Genomic DNA, 21,036 nt, shown 5'->3' with positions numbered 1-21,036 from the left:
AGGACACCTTGAAGGAAGCTGCTTTAGAGAAGAGAAACTGAACCTCTTTAAGAGCTAATACCTTACTCTTTACCAAGACATTTTCCAAAGACTACCTTCCTTAGCATATAAAGAAAAACAAAGGCTCAGGAACAAAGACAAGTAATCCTGAGGAATCCTGGCATGTGTTGAACCTGGAAGAGGGCTTGCTTTCCTTAAACAAAACTCCATCCATTTGATACCGTCCTCCTTTCTAGAGAGCTCTCCCTCTCCTCCCTCCTCCACCCACCTCTCCACCCCCCCTTCTCCAGAAAGTAAAGTGGGTGTTGGTATTACTCTCTCTTTCCCTGTCTAGCAGGCATGTTGGTATTCAGCCTGTCCTACCTGCTCTCAATATGTGCTGTTTTCAGTTTCTTTGCAAAAATACCCAGGGGCGCCAGCAATAGATGTCATATAAATACCCAGAGGGATGGATTTTATAATCTCCCTGGGACGTAGCCCAGTGTGGCATTCCATTTGAGGTTGAAGCGGGATTGGCCAGCTGGAGGCGATGCTCCCAGCTTCTGCAAAGCCTCCATCTGATGCTGCAAGCAGGTGTTACCTGCATTAAAGAAATCCAGTGTGCAAAGCTTCTCCTGATTGCAAAAGAGAGAAATTAAGGATTGATTTCTTACTTTACAAGAAGATTCCACCTTGGGATTCCTTTAAAAAGAGAACGTTTCTAGCACACTTACAATCCTTCCCAATGACAGAAATTTGAGTTAGCTGCAGTTTTTCAGGGAATCTTTAAGTGGCCAGAGAGAGAGGTGCACACTGACTTTGTTTTCATGACGCTTAACAGGTCCCTAACGTCCTGAACCCCAGTTACTTCACCCAGTGCAGCTCTTCAGAGACAAGTGTAGGGTCAGGCATACCCCCTCCCCCCCACCCCGCCCAGAAAACTTCTCTCAACGCGGCACTGTGGTTTACGAGTAGTCAGAATTTTACATTGAGCTCCATTATCTAAGCAGGAAACTTTCTGGGTATGTTTGTTTTTTCTTTGTGAGAAGAAGCGGCACAAAATAGCTTTAGTATCTATTCAGAGAGGCTTCCCCCCCCCCCCCGCCCGCCCGCTTCCTAGTGCCCAGAGGCAAGGGCCACCAGAAAAAGAGTGGAAATGGAAACAAATCAAAGCAAAGGTATGCCACGAGCCTCTGAAAACCAGCCTTGTGAAAATAATTTCCTGACTTTTGAGAGTCACGGTCTTGAAAAGCTGACTTCTTAACGTCTGTGTTGCGAAAAGATGTCCGCGGTGCTTATTGAAAACCATCTCCCCACCCCGTTCCCGGTTCTCTCCCTCCGTTAGGCAAAACTTGCATTCCAGAAAGACATGATGAAGCCTTTGGCCCCGGCCTTCCTGTCGTCGCCCCTGGCGGCGGCGGCCGCGGTGTCGTCGGCGCTGTCGCTGCCGCCCCGGCCGTCGGCGTCGCTCTTCCAGGCGCCCGCCATCCCCCCCGCGCTGCTGCGGCCCGGCCACGGGCCCATCCGCGCCACGCCCGCCTCCATCCTCTTCGCGCCCTACTGACGGCCCGCGCCCCGGGGCCGCTGCAGGGGGAGGGCCCGAGGGGTGCGGCGGCGGCGGGAGCCCCCCTCCACCTCCCCCAGCCACCACCCCAGCCCCGCCTCCAAAGACTAAGAAATCACTAGGCTCGAGAGTGCTTTTAGGGACCGCTCCCACCGTTAGGGATCTGAGCAGCCCAGGCTTTATGCCCCTGTTCCCTCCCCCCACCCTGCCCCTCTCCCCCACCCCACTCGATCTGTGTATCTGAGATAATTGGTTTCTTGCAAATGTATCGGTCAGAAAACAAAACAAAACAATGTATCTATATACCATTCTCTGACTCTTTTTCCATGGGTGTGATCTGGCTTAGAAAACGATAAGGAATATTTTCCTGACAGACTTGAAAACTAGGGTCTTCCTCACACGTCTGTAAATAACTCTGGAATCCAACTGGGCACATTCTAGTGTGGAACAAAAATAGATGAACACAAGTGCTTACTTGTGGATACCATCTTACCAACGGATCACAATGTTTTCTTTTCTGGTGTACTCTTGTCGACAGGGATCGTGTACTGTTTTAGACCCAAGTACTGTTGTATCCTGTGTAGTACTAGTTCTGTATCTCTTGTCTGAATTCAACATTTTTAGTTGCTGTGTAAATGTTAGGAAGCAAAGTAGCTTTGAATTTTCTCTTTAAGAGAACAAAAGATAATGTATTTTGTTTATTTCACGTTTTATTTGGTGATATTTAAAAGAACTAGAAAGCCATATAACATAGCTATAATTACTACCTGTTTGCTATTTTTGTTTAACTTATTTTGTAGCTTCCTCACTTTAGTTTGAGTTGCTAAGCAAATGTATACAACCAGAAAAAAAGAGCTTCCTAAGTTGCACATTTTTGCACCTCTTGTGCATTCTGCAAGGAGACAATGAATCCATGTATTTCTACGTAATTATCTTTTTCATTTTTAACCTGTTTCATTTGTAATGATGCTACATAATTTTGTGGCTCCTTAATGCAATAATGTACAGAAGATAAAAAATTTATAATTGAACAATTTGTCTTTCTGTTCACCGAATATATTGCAGGTCGTGCTCCCATGCCCCCCTTTCTAAACTGGTATCAACAAGACTGGAATGTTTGTGGTATCAGGGGCAAGAGGTATCATAAAACAACAAAATAGAGTGAACTCTTTTAGAGCATCTATATCTGCAATCTGTAAATGGTAAAATGTCTGTGTATTTTTTTAAATGTACCTTTTCAATAAAAGTACAAAAAGTAAAAGCCTGTTTGTGTTTTCAAAGTTACTTTCTCCTGAGACGCCTTCAATTTGAAATCATCTGAACAATTTTCAGTAGGTGCAAAGATTGCTCCTTACGTATTTAGCATTTTCAGCTCTTATTTGAAGCATTTTTATTTGTCATGTTTATTCATTACTGTTCACAGCATCTGTGTGAGGCAAGACTTTACTGCTCTTTTCCCTCTGAATCCCTAAGAAGTCGGGCCAAGTTGTGAGTGTAGCCCTAAATCACAGTAGTAGCCTCATAAAAATTTGTGACTCTGATTTTTTTTTTTTTAACTTGCTCTAAGTCTTCTAAATCCCTAACCCATCTTTCATTTGTGTCCAAGGCATTTATGATCTCCTTCTATTCCACTCCTCCCATGAGTCCACCCCTTTTTTCTTCCTACCTCATTCTCTTTTTAAGTGTAAAGATCAATACATCACTATTTGTTCTGGTTACCTGCTTAACGAACTACTTCAAAACTTAATGGCTTAAAATAACAACCATCTTATATCATGATTTCAGAGGTCAAGAATTCCACCCAGGCTTGGCTGGGCTGTTCTTCTGTTCGAGGAGGCATCAATATGAAGTCCCTTGGTAATACTTGGGGGAGGGGGGGTGTCTGGAGACCCAAGATGGCTTCACTCACAGGTGTGCCTGGATGGTGGCTGGAAGGCTGAACTCCATTGGAACAGTTAGCAGAAGACCTACACATGGCCTCTCCAGCTACGTGCTCTTCAGCAATGACATAGTAACTCAGGGCTCCCAGAGAGAGAGCATTTCAAGAGGCCTGGGTGGAAGTCAAAAAGCTTTTTATAAAATTGTCTCAAAACTCCCAGCATGTCACTTACGCTTCATTCTATTCATCAGGCAAGTCACTAAGGCCAGTCCAGATTCGAGGGGAAGGAAAGTATTCACTTTTCAATGTGAAAAAGAGCAAAGAATTTGTGGCCATCTTTAATCTACCACTCTGTTACAGAACTTTGAGGACAGTGGTAACAAAGCTATGATAGAGCCCCTTTTCCCCCACCATAAGCCCAAACCATGCCAATTCTTTAAAAGGAGAGGAATGGGGGTGGGGTAGGACCTAAACTCTCCTTTCTAAAAAGTTAAGGCCAGTGGCTGGCAGTGCAGCTGTGCTCAGCGGCAGTAGGCTTCCTTTATCAAAGAGTTTGTCCAACTGTTGGAAAATTGTTGACCTTGATATTCAAGGCGTATAATCAGGTTAGTGTTAGAGTCTATTAAAATTCCAGTTTGACATTCAGACTTTGTTTGTTTGTTTTACTATGAGTCATTTCAACTCTATACTAGTTACACTAAACCTTGGTTGGACCTTCAGACATGGCTTAGAAACGTCATGCTCTGAAAGAAATGTGTTTCCGTGTAACACTTTGGAGAAGGTTGTTTTTTTTTTTATCAATTCTATCATGAACTCCAACGGCAATTATATTTCATTTCTCTTGTATATCCTCTATCTCATTAATGTTCACTGCCATCCTCAAAAATTTTTAAATGTCAGTATTTAAATAGACCCAGGAACCTATTGATTAGATTTATAGTTTAAGATTTTGAAAAACCACCTCAGGGAAGAAGTACAAAAGAATAGCAATTAATTAAAATGCATGCCTCCAGGGACGCCTGGGTGGCTCAGTTGGTTAAGTGTCTGCCTTCGGCTCAGGTCATGATCCCAGGGTCCTGGGATCGAGTCCCACATAGGGCTCCTTACTCAGCAGAGAGCCTGCTTCTCCCTCTGCCTACTGCTTCCCCTGCCATGCTTTCTCTCTCTCTGTCTCTGACAAATAAATAAATTTTAAAAATAATAATAATAATAAAAATAAAATGCATGCCTCCAAAAGTAGCCATGAGTAGCTTCAAGTAATGACATACACAACACTATTAAACAGATACAGCTTATTCAACCTGATTCTGAGGTAGCGCAGTGGGTCAGTCCTAAGCCGATGTGCATGTTGGAACGAATAGCCCTTCCTGCGCCATTTTTAGTGGGGAAAGACTACCACTCTACCCCTCCACTTATTGGGAAAGTTAAAAAATGTGCTGTTTACTCTGACATAGTCCAGCTCTGGTCTCTGTAGAATATGTAAATTGATCTCAGACAGGATTGACAGATAAAATATAAAACACCTAAACAAATTTGAATTTCAGGTCAACAATGAATAATTTTTAATAGAATATTTTAATAATTTTAGTAAGATGTTGCACATGGTATAAGTACATTCCAGAAGTAAGTGTGCAATATTTGGGATGTACTTATACTAAAGAATATTTGTTGTTTATCTGAAATTCACATTTAAGCCTGTATTTTTCCTTGCTAAATCAGGCAACCCTTGTCTCAGGAGCATTCCTCTTCATCTCAAGTACCATGATTCTTCAGGAAAGAAGTGACCCCTGGGTATTCACAACCAAATAACAAGATTTTGAAGGCGCATTGTTAGATGCACTCACCAAATAGACAGAGGAAGGAACTTGCAGTAAATCAAAGTCAATGATATATTGACATTGGATGGGACCAGGGCACGGGGAAAACGTAGCTACAGATGCCCCTTACTGAAAGCCACACTGACAGCTGCTTAACAAAACTAAACTGTTGTAAAAGCAAAAAACAGAATTTTCATTTGTGTTGCGCACCAAACATACCACCCCTGATGTGCTCCTTCTCTGCCCTAAGAGAATGCCTATATTCTGGGGCAGAACTGGTTGTGTTTGTGTAGAATTTTTCCCTCAGAAAGTGCTAGAAGGAGAACTACACCACAGTTGATATAGCTGGAAAAGGGAACCATGGGAATTCCCACTGGAAAAAAAACTAAGGAGACAGAGCTGATAGAGCATCAGGTGGAAATCGTGTTGTGCTAATACTCCCTTCAGGAACCTAAAGGGACTCACTGAAGAGGTTGAATTTGGGGATGTTTTAAGAAATGGGCACCCACTGCCCAGGGTGTGCTCAGAGAGAAGGATGATGGCAGGAGGGGAGAGATGACCAGGAACCCTTTGACAGATAAAGTCAGCATTAAGACGTACACCCTTGGTAAGCACGGGCTGCTTCTGCTAACAGGCAGAAGGACTTCATTTCACCTCGGTAGGCCTGCTACATGGATTCTGGCCTCTCTTCAGTGTTCCTTCCACCAGATCTTGATTTGGTTAATACGATGGCCCTCTGGTAACATCAGAGTTGACATGGCCTCTTTGGGAAAATCTTAGTTTTGATACTTCGGTGGGCTGAGGAGGAGCTATGGAGTGTAAGAGCAAATTCCGCAGGGGATGATCATCTCTGCCTCCTTCCTTTCTCAGGTAATCAGCTCCATGGGGGAACTCATCAGGGGCCTGACGCAGGCTCTCAGCAGCAATGGAGCGTGACCGTAGGGAAGTGGCCTGATTTCTGTGGCTAAAATGTCTAAAGCGAGAGTGTCAATACAATGTATTCTTCTACTCACTAAGTGCTCAAGCTGCATCAGCCTCTGGTTGTCAGATCACTTCTGTGGATACAGTGACAATATCTTCATGTCATATTCATTTTAAGAAGTCACTTATCTACAGATGATTGGACAAGCTAGTCATTAAGCACCTCCTTTTCATTTTTATTAGAGTGAAAAAGTAAAATTAGGATGGAAGAGAATTAAATAAGAACAATACACAATTTGGGTCTCCTGGGTGGCTCAGTCAGTTAAGCGGCTGCCTTTGGCTCAGATCATGATCCCAGGGTCCTGGGATTGAGCCCCATGTCTGGCTCTCTGCTCAGCGGGGGATCTCCTTCTCCCTCTCCCTCTGCCTGCTTGTGTGCTCTCTCTCTCTCTGTCTAATAAATTTTTTTAAAAATCTTAAAAAAAGGAACAACACACAATTTGCATTCAAAAGACATGAATTCAAATCCTTGTCATCTGTTTCTTAGTTCTGTGATTTTATGTCATTTTCCCAGAGCCCCAGTCTCTCACACATATTAAACAGATATCACGGTACCAAACTCACAGGGTGGTTCTGAGAAGCAAATAAAACAAAGCATGTAAAATGCCACTGCAAATCATAGCTTGCTATGCAAATGTTCACCTGTGGATAAATGAAATTATTTTTTCTCATTTTTAATTTTTAAATTTTAAGTAAATTCCCTCAAATTAACCCCAATTTTGAGTCTTTAGCATTAATCTAGACTCTAGAAAAATATACCTGTAATGGAAAAGAAACAGTAAATTCATTAGTTGTAAGTTTATGTTCCTACTCACAAGGATATAATTCAAATAAAAGTAATACCAAGATAACAGAACAAAGTAAATGTAAAGTGTTTGCATATCACAATATATTTGAATTTTATGTCTTATATTCCATATAACAAAAATAGAATTTGAAGTTGTAAAAAATCAAAAACTTCTTTATGTTGCAAAAAAAATTACTACTACAGTTATAAAAAATAAAAAAAAATTCTTCCTGATGTAAAAAAACTAAAAATCACTATAAAGGGAATTAAACATAGAAGAAAAACTAAAAAAATTTTATAATCCATATGAAATATATAGTTTCATATCCTTATTATACAGAAAACTCATAAAATGGGATGGGGGAACTCTTCCAGAAAAGAAAGACAAACAATTCAATAGAAAAACATGTAAAAAAGCAATGCAGAAAAAACAAAATATATACAAATGCTTAATAAATGTGAAAAGGTGTTTGTTATCACTTAATACAAATGAAATCAACATTTTTTTGATCTAGCATGTTGACAAAAAATATATAAATTTTCTAGACCTTTTATCATTGAGAGTGGGAAAATGGACACATTCAGGCATTGTTGGTAGTAAGGAAAATTGCTTCAACTTTTCTGGAAGGAAGGTTTGTCAATATGTATCATCATGTCAATTACAGATAACATTTGGCCCAGGAATCCTATGTTCAAGACTTTATCTTAAGATACTAATCCTATAAATGTAAAAAGATTTATGCACAAATATGTTTCAAAATAGTGAAAAAATATTCATCCATAGGGAATGAGTAAATAAATTATGGAATCCATATGTGGTAGGAAATAGCACAACCATTTAAAATGACGACATGGGGCACCTGGGTGACTCAGTCGGTTAAGCATCTGACTCTTCATCTCAGCTCAGGTCTTGATCATGAATTCAGGCCCTGTGTTGGGCTCCACAGTGTGCATGGAGCCTACTTAAAAAAATAAAAATAATGACATAATTCTGTAATTACTGACATGAAAAGATGTTCATGATATGTGTCCAAGTGGGAGAAATAAAAGGTTACAGAACAACATGTTAAGTATGATCACACTCATATCAAATTTTAAAACTATACTTGTATGTTGATATCCATATATGGAGAGATGTCTGATGAAAAAGTGGTTATCCAGACTGATGGAAGTTACTCCTGAGTTGTAGATTTCCATGTGGCTCTACATTTTATTTTTATTTTTGGTATAATTTGAATTTCTATAAGGAACATATATTGTTGTTTCAGAATCATGTAAATATAATCGGTTGTCCCATTATAACCAAAACAAATAACCTCCACCATACAATGACACACAATTTCAGAAGAATCCAAGAAATTATAATTGAAAAATAAGTGGGTAATAAATGTCAAATAAGAATAGTTAATTATAAAAACTAAAGCAAGAAAAGATCTTTAATGTTATTTCAGATTTTTTTTCCTGCCTTGAGAAAAACTATTTTCCTGACATGATGAAAACTATAATTAGGTTACTTTGAAAAAGGAAACATCCAATTACTTAAATAATGTAAATAGCATCTTTTTTCTTAAAGATTTTATTTATTTATTTATTTATTTATTTATTTATTTAAGAGAGAGAAAAGTGCAGGGGTACAGGGGAAGGGAGAGGGACAAGCAGAGTCCACACGGAGCCCATCATGGGCCCTCAAGGCAGGCTGATCTCATGACCCTGAGGTCATGACCTGAGTGAAACCAAGAGTCAGACACTTAACTGACAGAGCCACCCAGGCATCCCTGTAAATAGCATCTTAAGGTTGATGCTTCTCGATGCCTCTCACACGGATTCTTCCCCCCTCTCTCCCATGTTCTGGGCTCTTCTGTTGTTACTTAACCAATTCTTTGGGAATTGTATGACCAGTGCATAGATTCGCATAGCCTCGTTTGTTTTTTGACTGTAAAAGATTGTGCCTATTTATTCAAGTAATGACATGATTATAGGATCAAAATACGTTCATCTCTCACTGCTGATTGGAATTGCATTTTTACTATAGCATAAGTATAGCTCTATATATAGCAATATAGAGTTTGGTGAATAGGCCACCAACTGAAAGAAAAGGCAGGCTTCCTCTTTCCCTCCATCAGAGAACTACCATCCCAGGCATATTTATCTGAAGTTTTATTCTCTGCACTGTAGGCGGTGGGGAAGAATTGCCTGTGAAAAGAACACAGACTATATAAGTATGAATAGTTAGGAAAATTTCCTTGAAGAGCCCCTGACAGCATTTAACCTATACAAGGCCCCAACGTTTCAAATGATAAAAGGACAATGCAAAACACAGCCTCCTTTTCCTGACAAGCAGTCAGAATACTATCCATACACTCTCCCTAAGAGAATTCACTCTCTGGATGCCAATAACTGTTTCACTTTCCAATAAATGTAAACAGGTGGCACATGAGGCGATGTTAACATCCAAGCTTGCACGATAAATAAGAAAACCCTCTAGTGACTAAACACTCTGCACTTTGATTTCTGGCTCTCAAAGACAAAGATCAGTAGGCTCCTCCTAGTAGCTCCTGGTAATAGGAGGCTCTCCTGAGATGCAGTATCACTACAGATAGCTGGAAGTCAAGTTCATATCTTCGTTAAAACAAAAAGCTAGCTTCAGCTCTCACGCTTACATTTAGCAACATGGCTGAGCCCCTTTTCAATCAATATACTGAGCAGTTAAGCACTGAAATCAGTTTGGAAGTCGAACACCAAGCAAGAGTGAAAAAGTGCCACTGCTCTCAAACCAGAAAGCAAGGCTTTTTAATGGGGTGGTTACTTTGCTTTGTCTACAGGCAAAGAAAAACAAAAAACAAAAACAAACCTTGAACTAACTGCTGAGTCTTCATTGAGGTACAAAGTACAACCTGGACTACAGATTTTGAAAGGGTAGTGTGGAGAAGCATCACCTGGAGAGTTTGTTAAAATTTATATTACTGGGCCCTATCCCCAAAGATATTATTCAAGGGGGCGGAAGTGATGCCCAGAAACTGAATCCTAACAGGCCCGCCCCTCCCCCAGTCCTCCCACCCAGGGTCACATGGAGAAGACCGAGAACAGTCTGACTCATAAAATCGAAGAAAGCTTTATTGGCCTCAGGATGCCAATAGACTCTTGGGTCTATGCAGTGCCACACATCGAGTCCACATTAAAGCAGTAAACATTTCCAAAGACTACATTGAGTAGACCAAACTTCAGGCCAAAACTCCAAGGAACTCCATCTCCAAGCAACCAAATACTTTTAGGCAAACAGTAAAGATTTTCAAATGCCCTAGAAATGAATCTGCTTGTTTTTTTCCCCTTTGCAAACAAAATCCTACATATAACTCTTACTTAAAAGCAAAGCAAACAAAAACAAAACAAAACAATAATCTGTAGCATGTGATTCTAGTGATTCAAGACAAATAGAGGAATCAAAATACCTCTAATTTAAGAAGAGAAATAAGAGAAAAGAGGTTCTGGGTGTTTATGAAAGACTTAGGCTAGTTCTTTAGTAGTCACTCTAGAAAAGTAAGATTACCGAGATGGCTTTCAGAGTGTGATATCTAAAATGTATCCACTATTATTGTGGACTAGGAAAGCATGACTTTATACAAACACAGGAGAATATACCAAAATACCTTTCAAGAAATCTATCTCATGAATCTAAGAAGCCTACTATGATACTAAAATTTGGCTACCAAAATACTTGACTTATACATCAGGAGATCGGGTGTCAACAGAAGTTTATTTTTCACATACATGAATCTTAGTCCTTTCAGAACCAAATGTCTCTTGGTTTTATTTAAATCTTTAGAGAGAACCTTTCTAGAAGTTATTACCTATTGTCCTCCCTTCTTAAGCATGATATACTGGCTATAATCCTTTCTTGATGATTCAAGTCCACCACTAACACCATCATTCGTGACACATAGGTAGAAGATGTCATATAGTTATGGAAAGAACAAAGGGCTAAAAATCAGAATTCCCAAATAACAGTCCCCAGAGCCTACCCTTACTGGGCACGTTACCTTAAGCAAGTTTAAGACGCAGTATCCTCATCTCTAAAATACGGGTGATACTACTTGTCTGGCATCTACCAGCATTTATTGTAAGGATCAAGTAAAAACAATTATAGTAAGTGCTCAGTACATTTTTAGCTGTCATATTATTGGCATGACACCATTGCAGGACCCGCACATCCCCAAGAAACAGATGAGGAACCGAGACCACAGAGATTAAGTAACAAATTCTTCCTAGACGGCCTCCTGCCAACTTCCATGTTCTGCCACCTGTGCGGCCAATTTCATGTCCAAGTCCTGGGAAACATTTGTAGAAACACAGAGCTTGTGAACTACTTATAGAGGTTCCTGCTGAGACTTAACATCTGAGTAATATCATAGGAAAGAGCTTTCAGTTTAGCCCCATTTAACAGCCACTTAGGGTTGATGTTCAGACACTGGAAAGACAGTAAGTGGATAAGAATGGTTTCTGCCTTCGTGCTGCTTAACATGCTAAGAAGGAGGGGGACAGTGGAGACAACACATATGAACAGTACTTCAATATATAATAAAAGCAGGGAAAAAAAAGAAATATATATACACATATATTTGTATATATTGTATATATACATATAATAAGAGCAAAGGAAAGACACCTAGCTCAAGAGGTGGGGGTGGCATATGCATAGAGTGAGGAGATGCCCAGGAAAACTTTCTGGAGGACAGGATAGCTCAAATGGCAAGAAGAAAGAGCATTCCAGAAGAAGGAAGGACATGAGCAAAAGCACAGAAGTATGAAAGACAGTCTGGAGGAACCTGTGAGCAGTTCCTAGCGCTAAAAATGAGGGGCAGGAAGGGTAAGAGTTGGCTGGGTGGTACGTGTGGATCAGTCATGAAGAACCTCATATAGACGTCTGGACGAAATCCTGTAGCTGGTGGGATCGTTAGAGGATTTTAATTGGGAGTAAAAGGATCAGATTTGCATTTAGGGAGATCTTTTCGGTGGAAATAAAAAGGAGGCACTGGAGAAGGTGATGTGGACCAGAGACAGTTAGGAGGCCGCAAAAAGGACCTGAACGAGGGCCTCAGGAATGAAAAACCATGAAACGCTCTAGGCAGCAAAAACCACCGCACAGAAGCCAACCAAGGAACAGCTGCTGCAGCCCAAGGCCAGCGCGCTCTGGGCAGCTCCAGAGCAAGAACCGCGAGGGGGGGGAGGGGAGGGGGGAACCGCCCCCCGCCCCCCCCCCGGGGTGGGGTGTGCAGAGGCTCCCGCAGGCTCTGAGAGCGCTCCCCTCCGCCATCTCCCCGCACCGCGCGCGGGGACTCGCCCTAGTGAGTCCAGACGAGAAGTGATGGGCCCAGAGCCAGAGCTGCTGGGCACGGAGAACTATCTGCTCTCATCCTCACAGGTCCCAGACTACAATACTCTCTGAGTTCCACGGTTTACTTTTCTGATGTGTCCTTCCTTTAGTGTCAAGTTGCAAAGCAATCATTCCTCAGCCCCTAAGGCTCGGTGACTGGAGAACCGCAGTAGCCAGAGTGTTAGAACTGTGTGTAAAGTGAGAACAGAGCTCCCAGAGCAGCCTGAGGGATGCTCCCCGGAAGCAAGTGTACCAGAACCAGCCTTGGTCTTTTGGCCCCTACGGCACCTGCTCAGCTGCAGCATTTTTTCCCCTTTCTTACTTTCAGGGGTTGCATAGTTAGTGTTTGTACGTTGAGGATGTCATTGAAATGGCGTCTGAACATGTGATAAGTTGTTATTATACCATACAAATAAATAATCTTTTTTTAAGTAATCATCTTCTTGGGGTGCCTGGGTGGTGCAGTCGGTTGTCTGACTCTTGGTTTCAGCTCGGGTTGTGATCTCAGGGTCATGAGATCAAGCTTCACGTTGGGCTCCATGCTCAACGCAGAATCTACTTAAGACTCTCCCTTCTCTCTCTGCACCCCCTTCTCTCAAATAAATAAATAAATCTTAAAAAAAATAAAGTGCTTAAAATAAATAATCATCTTAATTCATTCTACAAACCATGATGTGCCAGACACTGTATTGAAAAGACTAAAATAAATGAGATTCCCACCTGGTACTGAAGGAGATTACTAGGGCCTTCAAAGAAAGCAAAGTCTCAGGTACTAGGTTTGTTTTTACACGTGTCTGTTTGTATTAACTGGAATTTTATTTCTGATAATGCTGAGATGAGTTTAATTCAGAGGACATCATCCTAAGGATCACCTGAGGATGTTTCAAAAACTACCATAGCTGGGGCGCCTGGGTGGCTCAGATGGTTAAGTGTCTGCCTTCGGCTCAGGTCTTGATCTTGGGGCCCTAGGATTGGGTCCCCGTCAGGCTCCCCACTCAGCAGGGCGCCTGCTTCTTCCTGAGCTCCTCCCCCCCCACTCGTGCACTCTCTCTCTCAAATAAATAAGTAAATCTTTTAAAAAATAAATTAATTAATTTTAAAAACCTATCGGAGCCATGGTCTCAGCATCACATCAGCTGAATCAGGATCTCAGGTGGTGAGTCCCAGGCATTGATAAGAAAATAAACAAACTATCCAGGTGATCTTAATAAGAGCCAGGCTTGAGATACACTAATCACTTAGAGCTGAAGAGGGACCACAAATATGAAGGCAAGAGGAGTTAGGTGCCTCCGACCACTATTATTTGAGAGCAAAATACATCTCCCAAGCCCAAGGAACAAAACAAACAAACCAGCTTTCGAGGTATGTGAGTGGTGGGGGAGGAGAGGATATTTTAGTTAAATGATGTCCTGTTTTTCCTCGGACATGGTCTAATCTCCCCATGGGTGCACATACAGACTATTGGAACTGTTATCCGGTACGATGGCACTGTGAAATCTGAGGAGAAAATGTTGTCAATGTGTTGCTAAACCTCTGATTGAAAAGTATAAACTCTGGAAGTAAATATCTTAAAATTACTTACCTAAATATGAAATTCCTGAAGCAGTACAGAGTAATCTGTTAGACCATTGATGCTAGAGCAAAATAATTTTAATTATATAAATGTCCACAATCTACACAGATTCCTGTGTGGTTGACCCCAAAAATCACCATAGGAAATTGTCAATGTATTGGATTCAGGTCAGGAATGTGTTCACATCAAAAAGCAGTATTTGGGTACATTAAGCCACTTTTGCTATATTATGCTGATAATGAGGATGGGGGAAAATACACTCACATACTTTTTTTTTTAAAGATTTTATTTACTTATTTCACAGGGAGAGAGAGAGAGAGCACAAGCAGGGGGAGAAGCAGAGGGAGAGGGAGAAGTCAACTCCCCACTGAGCAGGGAGCCTGACACGGGACTCGATCCCAGGATCCTGGGATCATGACCCAAGCCAAAGGCTGATGCCCAACCAACTGAGCCATGCAGGTGCCCCTGAACCCACATACTTAATAAATAATAATAATGACTAGAGATACTAATTCTAAGAAATCATGGATGCTTCTGAACCATGATATTTGTTGAACAGTCTCAAGTAGGTTATAAATGATCTTTATCTACACTGAGTGTGAATTTCGCCAGCCCCCACGTGATAATGTTATCTGATTTCTGCTCGGAGACCTCATGTCCTTATAATCAGACCCTATGAAGGGGAGCCACACGGGGACCCCCACACAGAGCCATGCACACTTGCTAGTGCTAGAGACAACAGCAGAGCTAGAGTCCTATTAAATGCAACAGAGAGAGATCGTATTTTGTGAGACCCAGAGAAGGACAGGGTGCTTGCTCTACTTTCTCCTAGCTTCCTTTGAATATTGCCCCATTTTGTTTGCTAAATACAAATCCTTTGGCAAAGGGCTCTCTCCTTTAGGGGTGCCACTGATGACTAATTACCGCGTGCTCCAACCATGAGTATCACTGAGAAAAGTAGGGTGACTCCCTTTTCTGCATCCATTACAACATTGACTAAAGCAAAGCTGAAAAACATGCATTACAGGCAGAAAAGCAATCCTGTTCAGCAAGGGCTCCAAGTCTTGGCCCTCCCGTCACGTAGCTCTGCCCAAATGAGCCACTGAAGAGAGAAATCAACAGGTAATGGAAGGCCTCCCGCAGGTGTTTTCATTCCCTCGCACCTGAGAGCTAAGACCCGTCGTCATCTGTGAGGGTGGGCACGTGGAGGAGGTGAGCAGGGTTTGCGCCAATAAATAACGGCTGGGATGTGTACGGCTCAGTGTCGCAGGGCAAAGGGAGCTGCAGCTGTGGGGCTTTCTGGGGACCGAGCCCCCAGGGGATCACCAGCAGGCCTCCCCGCCCTGTGTCTCATTCCCACAGGCTGCTCGCCCACTCTCAGCTAGAAAAGTAGGTAAAACAGTGCTCGTTACAAGCAAACACAGGTAGTGAGGCTAAGCTCTTAGGCAACGCTGGAACTTGGCAATTTAAAATGAGTCCGAATCTGTAGGGGCCGGAGAAAGCTGGCATTTCGGAAGATCAGAAGTCATTTTGGACAAGTGGGGGCACTGCTTTAGTTGAGGTGAAAAATGGTCTGGAGAAACTGCAAATGTCCTGGGCTCTATTCACAATAGTTGCGGGAAACCTTCATTCAGCACCTGTTGAATGCAATGCACTCACTTTTCATTTCCTTCTCAGGGGGGCAGATGAGAAGCATTACAATAGTTACCCAGGGAAGAAGACAGCCTGTAGTCTTGCTGCCCCCACAAGTAAGTGGGGAGCAGTTTCCTGCGGTCCCCAAAGACACTTTGAAGGAAATGGGATATTCTGGGAAAAGACGAACAGGCCTTTTGTTAATTAGGTGAACCACTTTGGAGGAAAAAAGAACCTAGGAAGAGGATGGAATTCAGTATGAATCAATGTAAATTAAAGAAGTATTAAGCTCCTACAGAGTTAATGCCTTCTCCCAAATTTCCTCCTGGCCCCTTACCCCCTTCCACCACCCCCCTGTTATGGGGGTGCCCCCCACAATCGAGGACCATCTCGTGCTTCTTGCTTTACCAATGCCCACAATCCCACCAGAGCTTGGTTTCAGAGAGAACCATGGTAGACATGCCTCTGAATCCTGGGACCTCAAATCTCATTAGTATTCTTTGAACTGTGCCTTACACAGTGGCTTCCACAAATTAGTAAATTCCTCCTGACTTGATTGTGGGGATCATGAAGATGAAATGTTACCATTTTATTTGGTTATTTTACCTGTTCCCAGGCGATGCAGATAGGCAGCAAAATTAATTAAATCAACACTCTCCATTACCACTCCTATTTCCCCAGAATAAGTTGTCACTCTCTCTAAGAAAGAGGATTTTTCCCCCCAAGGCTGTTTTAAAATGGTAATACAACCTCTGCTACAAATGCAGGAGGACTGGCAATAAAATGTGCAAACTTACCTTTTCTAAATTTAATTAAACTCGTGTAGCTAGGATGTCTTTTGCAACCACAGTCTTCTACTGGGTTCTGGCATATTTGAGCATATTCGGAACCAGGGGGGAAGCGGGCTGTAAGAAACACCTATTTGCAGAGCAGAGCAAACAGCCTTCTCTCACTGCCCTAAGTTGGGGGGGAGGAAGGGTGCTAAAGAACCCCCAGGGAGGGAGTACGGAGCTTCCAGGGTGAGGAGCTTAACCTGACAACAACGCCTTGGGGGGCGGGGTGGAGACAGTTCATGGACCCCTTTGAGAATCTGCTGAAAATACTGGACCCTCTCCACGGAAAATTGTACATATGCACCTACAACACTCAATTTCTTACACAATCTCAGGGCCGTTTTCAGACTCCTAGAAGCCTACCTGTGGATCACCATCTATGGTTCCATGGACTCAGGGGGACACTTTTTTTTAGAGTTTCTACTTCTTAGAATTGAGTGAGGATGGTACCCCCTCTCTACCCAGTGCCCTGGATACAGGCTTGGTCCTGGCAGAGAGGAGGCTGCTGTACCCAATCCCGTAACTCCCTGGCCACCAAATGACACTGCTCTGATATCCTGTGTCTGGATTTCATTCCGAGGAAAAGATAGTCTCATCCTCTCCACCCCAGACACTTGAAGGACACCACCAGCACTGACACTTGTGCCCAGCAGAGCACAGACGTCACAGAAGTGCCACATGTGTGGAACACTCATGGGAGACCCACCAAAGCCTTGGGGGCTGGGGAATTGACCAAGCAAGGACCCCAGCACCACGTCAGTAAAACTTGGACATGAACACTTCAGTGATCTCATTTATTCCCACAGGCTGGGGAGACCCAGGGACATCCAAGTTATACCTAATCATTACGTTCTTTAAATCACTATTTGGGATTTGGAACTGCAGTTAGTCTAAGATCTAGAGGCATTTCTGGAGTAAAGAAGGGAGGCTTTCAAAATGTCAGTTTACTGAACTAATGTTTTTAGCATCTCCCCATTTAACATTATCATGATGGTTAAAATAAATACTGAAAGCAGTCCTTAAAGGAGACACCTCTAAAGACAGCTCATGGAAAGGAGGTGAGTGAGGTGGGGGTGGGAAGCAGTCTGTCAATGTGCTGGCATTCATCCAAGCCCACACTGTCAGCAAACTACACAGACTAGGTGATCTTAGGTGATCTTAAGACTAAAGCTTTGGAAGAACAAATATTGTGAAGATGTCAATGCTACCTAGAACAATCTACACATTCAATGTAATCCCTAACAGAATACCATCAACTTTTTTCAAAGAAATGGAACAAATAATCCTAAAATTTGTATGGAACCAGAAAAGACCCCGAATAGCCAGAGGAATGTTGAAAAAGAAAAGCAAAGCTGGCAGCATCACAATTCCGGACTTCAAGCTCTATTACAAAGCTGTCATCATCAAGACAGTATGGTACTGGCACAAAAACAGACACATAGATCAATGGAACAGAATAGAGAGCCCAGAAATGGACCCTCAACTCTATGGTCAGCTAATCTTTGACAAAGGAGGGAAGAATGTCCAATGGAAAAAAGACAGTCTCTTCAACAAATGGTGTTGGGAAAATTGGACAGCCACATGCAGAAGAATGAAACTGGACCATTTCCTTACACCACACACAAAAATAGACTCAAAATGGTTGAAAGACCTAATGTGAGACAAGAGTCCATCAAAATCCTAAAGGAGAACACAGGCAGCAACCTCTTCGACCTCAGTCGCAGCAACTTCTTCCTAGAAACATCGCCAAAGGCAAGGGAAGCAAGGGCAAAAATGAACTATTGGGACTTCATCAAGATAAAAAGCTTTTGCACAGCAAAGGAAACTGTCAACAAAACCAAAAGACAACCGACAGAATGGGAGAAGATATTTGCAAATGACATATCAGATAAAGGGCTAGTATCCAAAATCTATAAAGAACTTATCAAACTCAACACCCAAAGAACAAATGATCCAATCAAGAAATGGGCAGAAGACATGAACAGACATTTTTCCAAAGAAGACATCCAAATGGCCAACAGACACATGAAAAAGTGCTCAACATCGCTCGGCATCAGGGAAATCCAAATCAAAACCTCAATGAGATACCACCTCACACCAGTCAGAATGGCTAAAACTAACAAGTCAGGAAATGACAGATGTTGGCGGGGATGCGGAGAAAGGGGAACCCTCCTACACTGTTGGTGGGAATGCAAGCTGGTGCAGCCACTCTGGAAAACAGGATGGAGCTTCCTCAAAAAGTTGAAAATAGAGCTACCGTACAACCCAGCAATTGCACTACTGGGTATTTACCCCAAAGATACAAATGTAGTGATCCGAAGGGGTACGTGCACCCCAATGTTTATAGCAGCAATGTCCACAATAGCCAAACTATGGAAAGAGCCAAGGTGTCCATCAACAGATGAATGGATAAAGAAGATGTGGTATATATATACAATGGAGTATTATGCAGCCATCAAAAAACTCAAAATCTTGCCATTTGCAACGACGTGGATAGAACTAGAGGGTATTATGCTGAGCGAAATAAGTCAATCAGAGAAAGACATGTATCATATGACTCACTGATATGAGCAATTCTTAATCTCAGGAAACAACTGAGGGTTGCTGGAGTGGTGGGGGGTGGGAGGGATGGGGTGGCTGGGTGATAGACACTGGGGAGGGTATGTGCTATGTTGAGTGCTGTGAATTGTGTAAGATTGTTGAATCACAGACCTATACCTCTGAAACAAATAATACATTATATGTTAAAAAAAAAAAAACAAGATAGCAGGAGGGGAAAAATGAAGGCAGGGAAATCGGAGGGGGAGACGAATCATGAGAGACTATGGACTCTGAGAAACAAAACTGAGGGTTCTAGAGGGGAGGGGGGTGGGAGGATGGGTTAGCCCAGTGATGGGTATTAAAGATGGCATGCTCTGCATGGAGCACTGGGTGTTATACACAAACAATGAATCATGGAACACTACATCAAAAACTAATGATGTAATGTATGGGGATTAACATAACATAATAAAATAAAATTTAAAAATAAAAATAAAAAAATAAAATATGTGTAATAGTGTACATGTAATAAAAAAAAAAAAGGCCTAAATTTACTCCAAGAAAAGGCTTATGTAATGGAGAGATTGTCGTCCTTTTGCTACTGTTTATCATTCTATCTACTTTCTCTGGTTTACCACCATTTTCTTTCTTTCAATACACAGAACAATTTTATGACAACATTGGTAAGAAACAGAATTGCAACATAATTGTTGTTAGCATCCGTGTTCTCAATATAATGGGGCGAGGGTGGTGCAGGGGTGCTGATGATATCGATGCCGCAAATACAGCAAATGAGCTCACCTGTGAACTTGAGCCGGTCAGTTAACCAGTCCTGTTCCCTTAGGTGCAAGATGAAGATTCTGATAGATTATCTCTAATGTACCTTGTAGTCATAATCACGACTGTAATACCTAGATTTTGTATGGATCTTTGATATTCAGAAAGCACTTTCCTTAATCTAGCCTACTGGTTAAAAGCACAGGCTTTAGGGGCGCCTGGGGGGCTTAGTCAGTTAAGCATCTGCCTTCAGCTCAGGTTATGATCTCGGGGTCCTGGTATGGAGTCCTGCATCAGGCTCCCTGCTCAGCATGGAGTCTGCTTTCCCTCTCCCTCTGCCTGCTTCTCCCCCTGCTTGTGGTCTCTATCAAATAAATAATTCTTAAAAAAAAAAAAGAGCACAGGCTTTGGAGTCAAACTGCCTGGCTGGGATCGACTTCTGACTCCAGCTCTTGCTAACCAGGTGACATAGGGCAGAGCATTCATCTCTGTGCCTCAGTTTTCTCATCTTCCTCGTATGATTGCTATGAAAATTGAATGAGTTGTCACATATAATGAGCTTAGAACCACATTCAGTATAGCTTTGGCTGCTCAATAAATACAAATATTAGTTGTATTTACTTTTTAATTTAATCCATATCTGGGTCAGTGCCTCCTTTTAACTTTTCATTTGACTTTTCTCCCATGCTATTTTCCTATATAATTTTTGGCCCTATTTTATCTCTTATGGAACCATTTAATATGGTTAATAAATTTCAGTTTGTGATGGCCAAGTTAAATGCATCCTTTATCTGTGGGCTAAGAAATATTATTTAAAGTTCATAAACTTGCAATGTCATTTGTAAGTGTTCTTTTGTCCCATCTGTACCAGTCAAATGTCCATAATTTCTTGACTAGTTTATTTTGTTCCTAAATAGAATCCAGACAATATGTCCACATATACATGAAACAGAGCCAGTCCTCCGTGGAAGCAAAATATGAGCACCTATAACGTACCATCTAAGGGGCACCAAGAGCTGCACCCCCACCCCCGCTGTAAATAGTTCCCTCTGACCACCTCATCTTCCTGTGAATGTCAGAATTTCCTTCTTCTATATGGTCTGAAGTATCCCTGTGACTGTTCTGGTGACCAAGGTATAAGTCACTGCTTTGGAGCCATAGGGTAGGAACTGCTTCTAGAAAGTACAGACGTCACACACACATGGTAAGTTTACTTTTCAAGGCATTTCACTGTGAATATTCTCATGTGTACTTACCAACACACCTGAAAAATCAGGTAATATTATCACAATTTTACAGATG

The 21,036-nt window shown here is 42.0% G+C and overlaps 1 protein-coding gene across 10 annotated transcripts in view; it reads left to right on the top strand.

Moving 5' to 3' along the window:
- ZNF385B (zinc finger protein 385B) overlaps window positions 1-2,804 on the top strand; it is a 386,162-nt gene extending 383,358 nt beyond the window's left edge. For all 10 annotated transcript variants that reach the window (XM_078071048.1, XM_036071535.2, XM_078071049.1 and 7 more), the window contains one exon: window positions 1,325-2,804. In XM_078071048.1, coding sequence (XP_077927174.1) covers window positions 1,325-1,543 — 219 coding nt within the window. In that variant the 3' untranslated portion in view covers window positions 1,544-2,804. The remainder of the gene's footprint in view (window positions 1-1,324) is intronic.
- Window positions 2,805-21,036: the final 18,232 nt, after the last annotated feature.

The sequence above is a fragment of the Halichoerus grypus genome, chromosome 4 (assembly GCF_964656455.1).
Source record: "Halichoerus grypus chromosome 4, mHalGry1.hap1.1, whole genome shotgun sequence".
Classification (NCBI taxonomy): domain Eukaryota; kingdom Metazoa; phylum Chordata; class Mammalia; order Carnivora; family Phocidae; genus Halichoerus; species Halichoerus grypus.
This window is presented reverse-complemented; position numbering and strand designations above follow the sequence as displayed.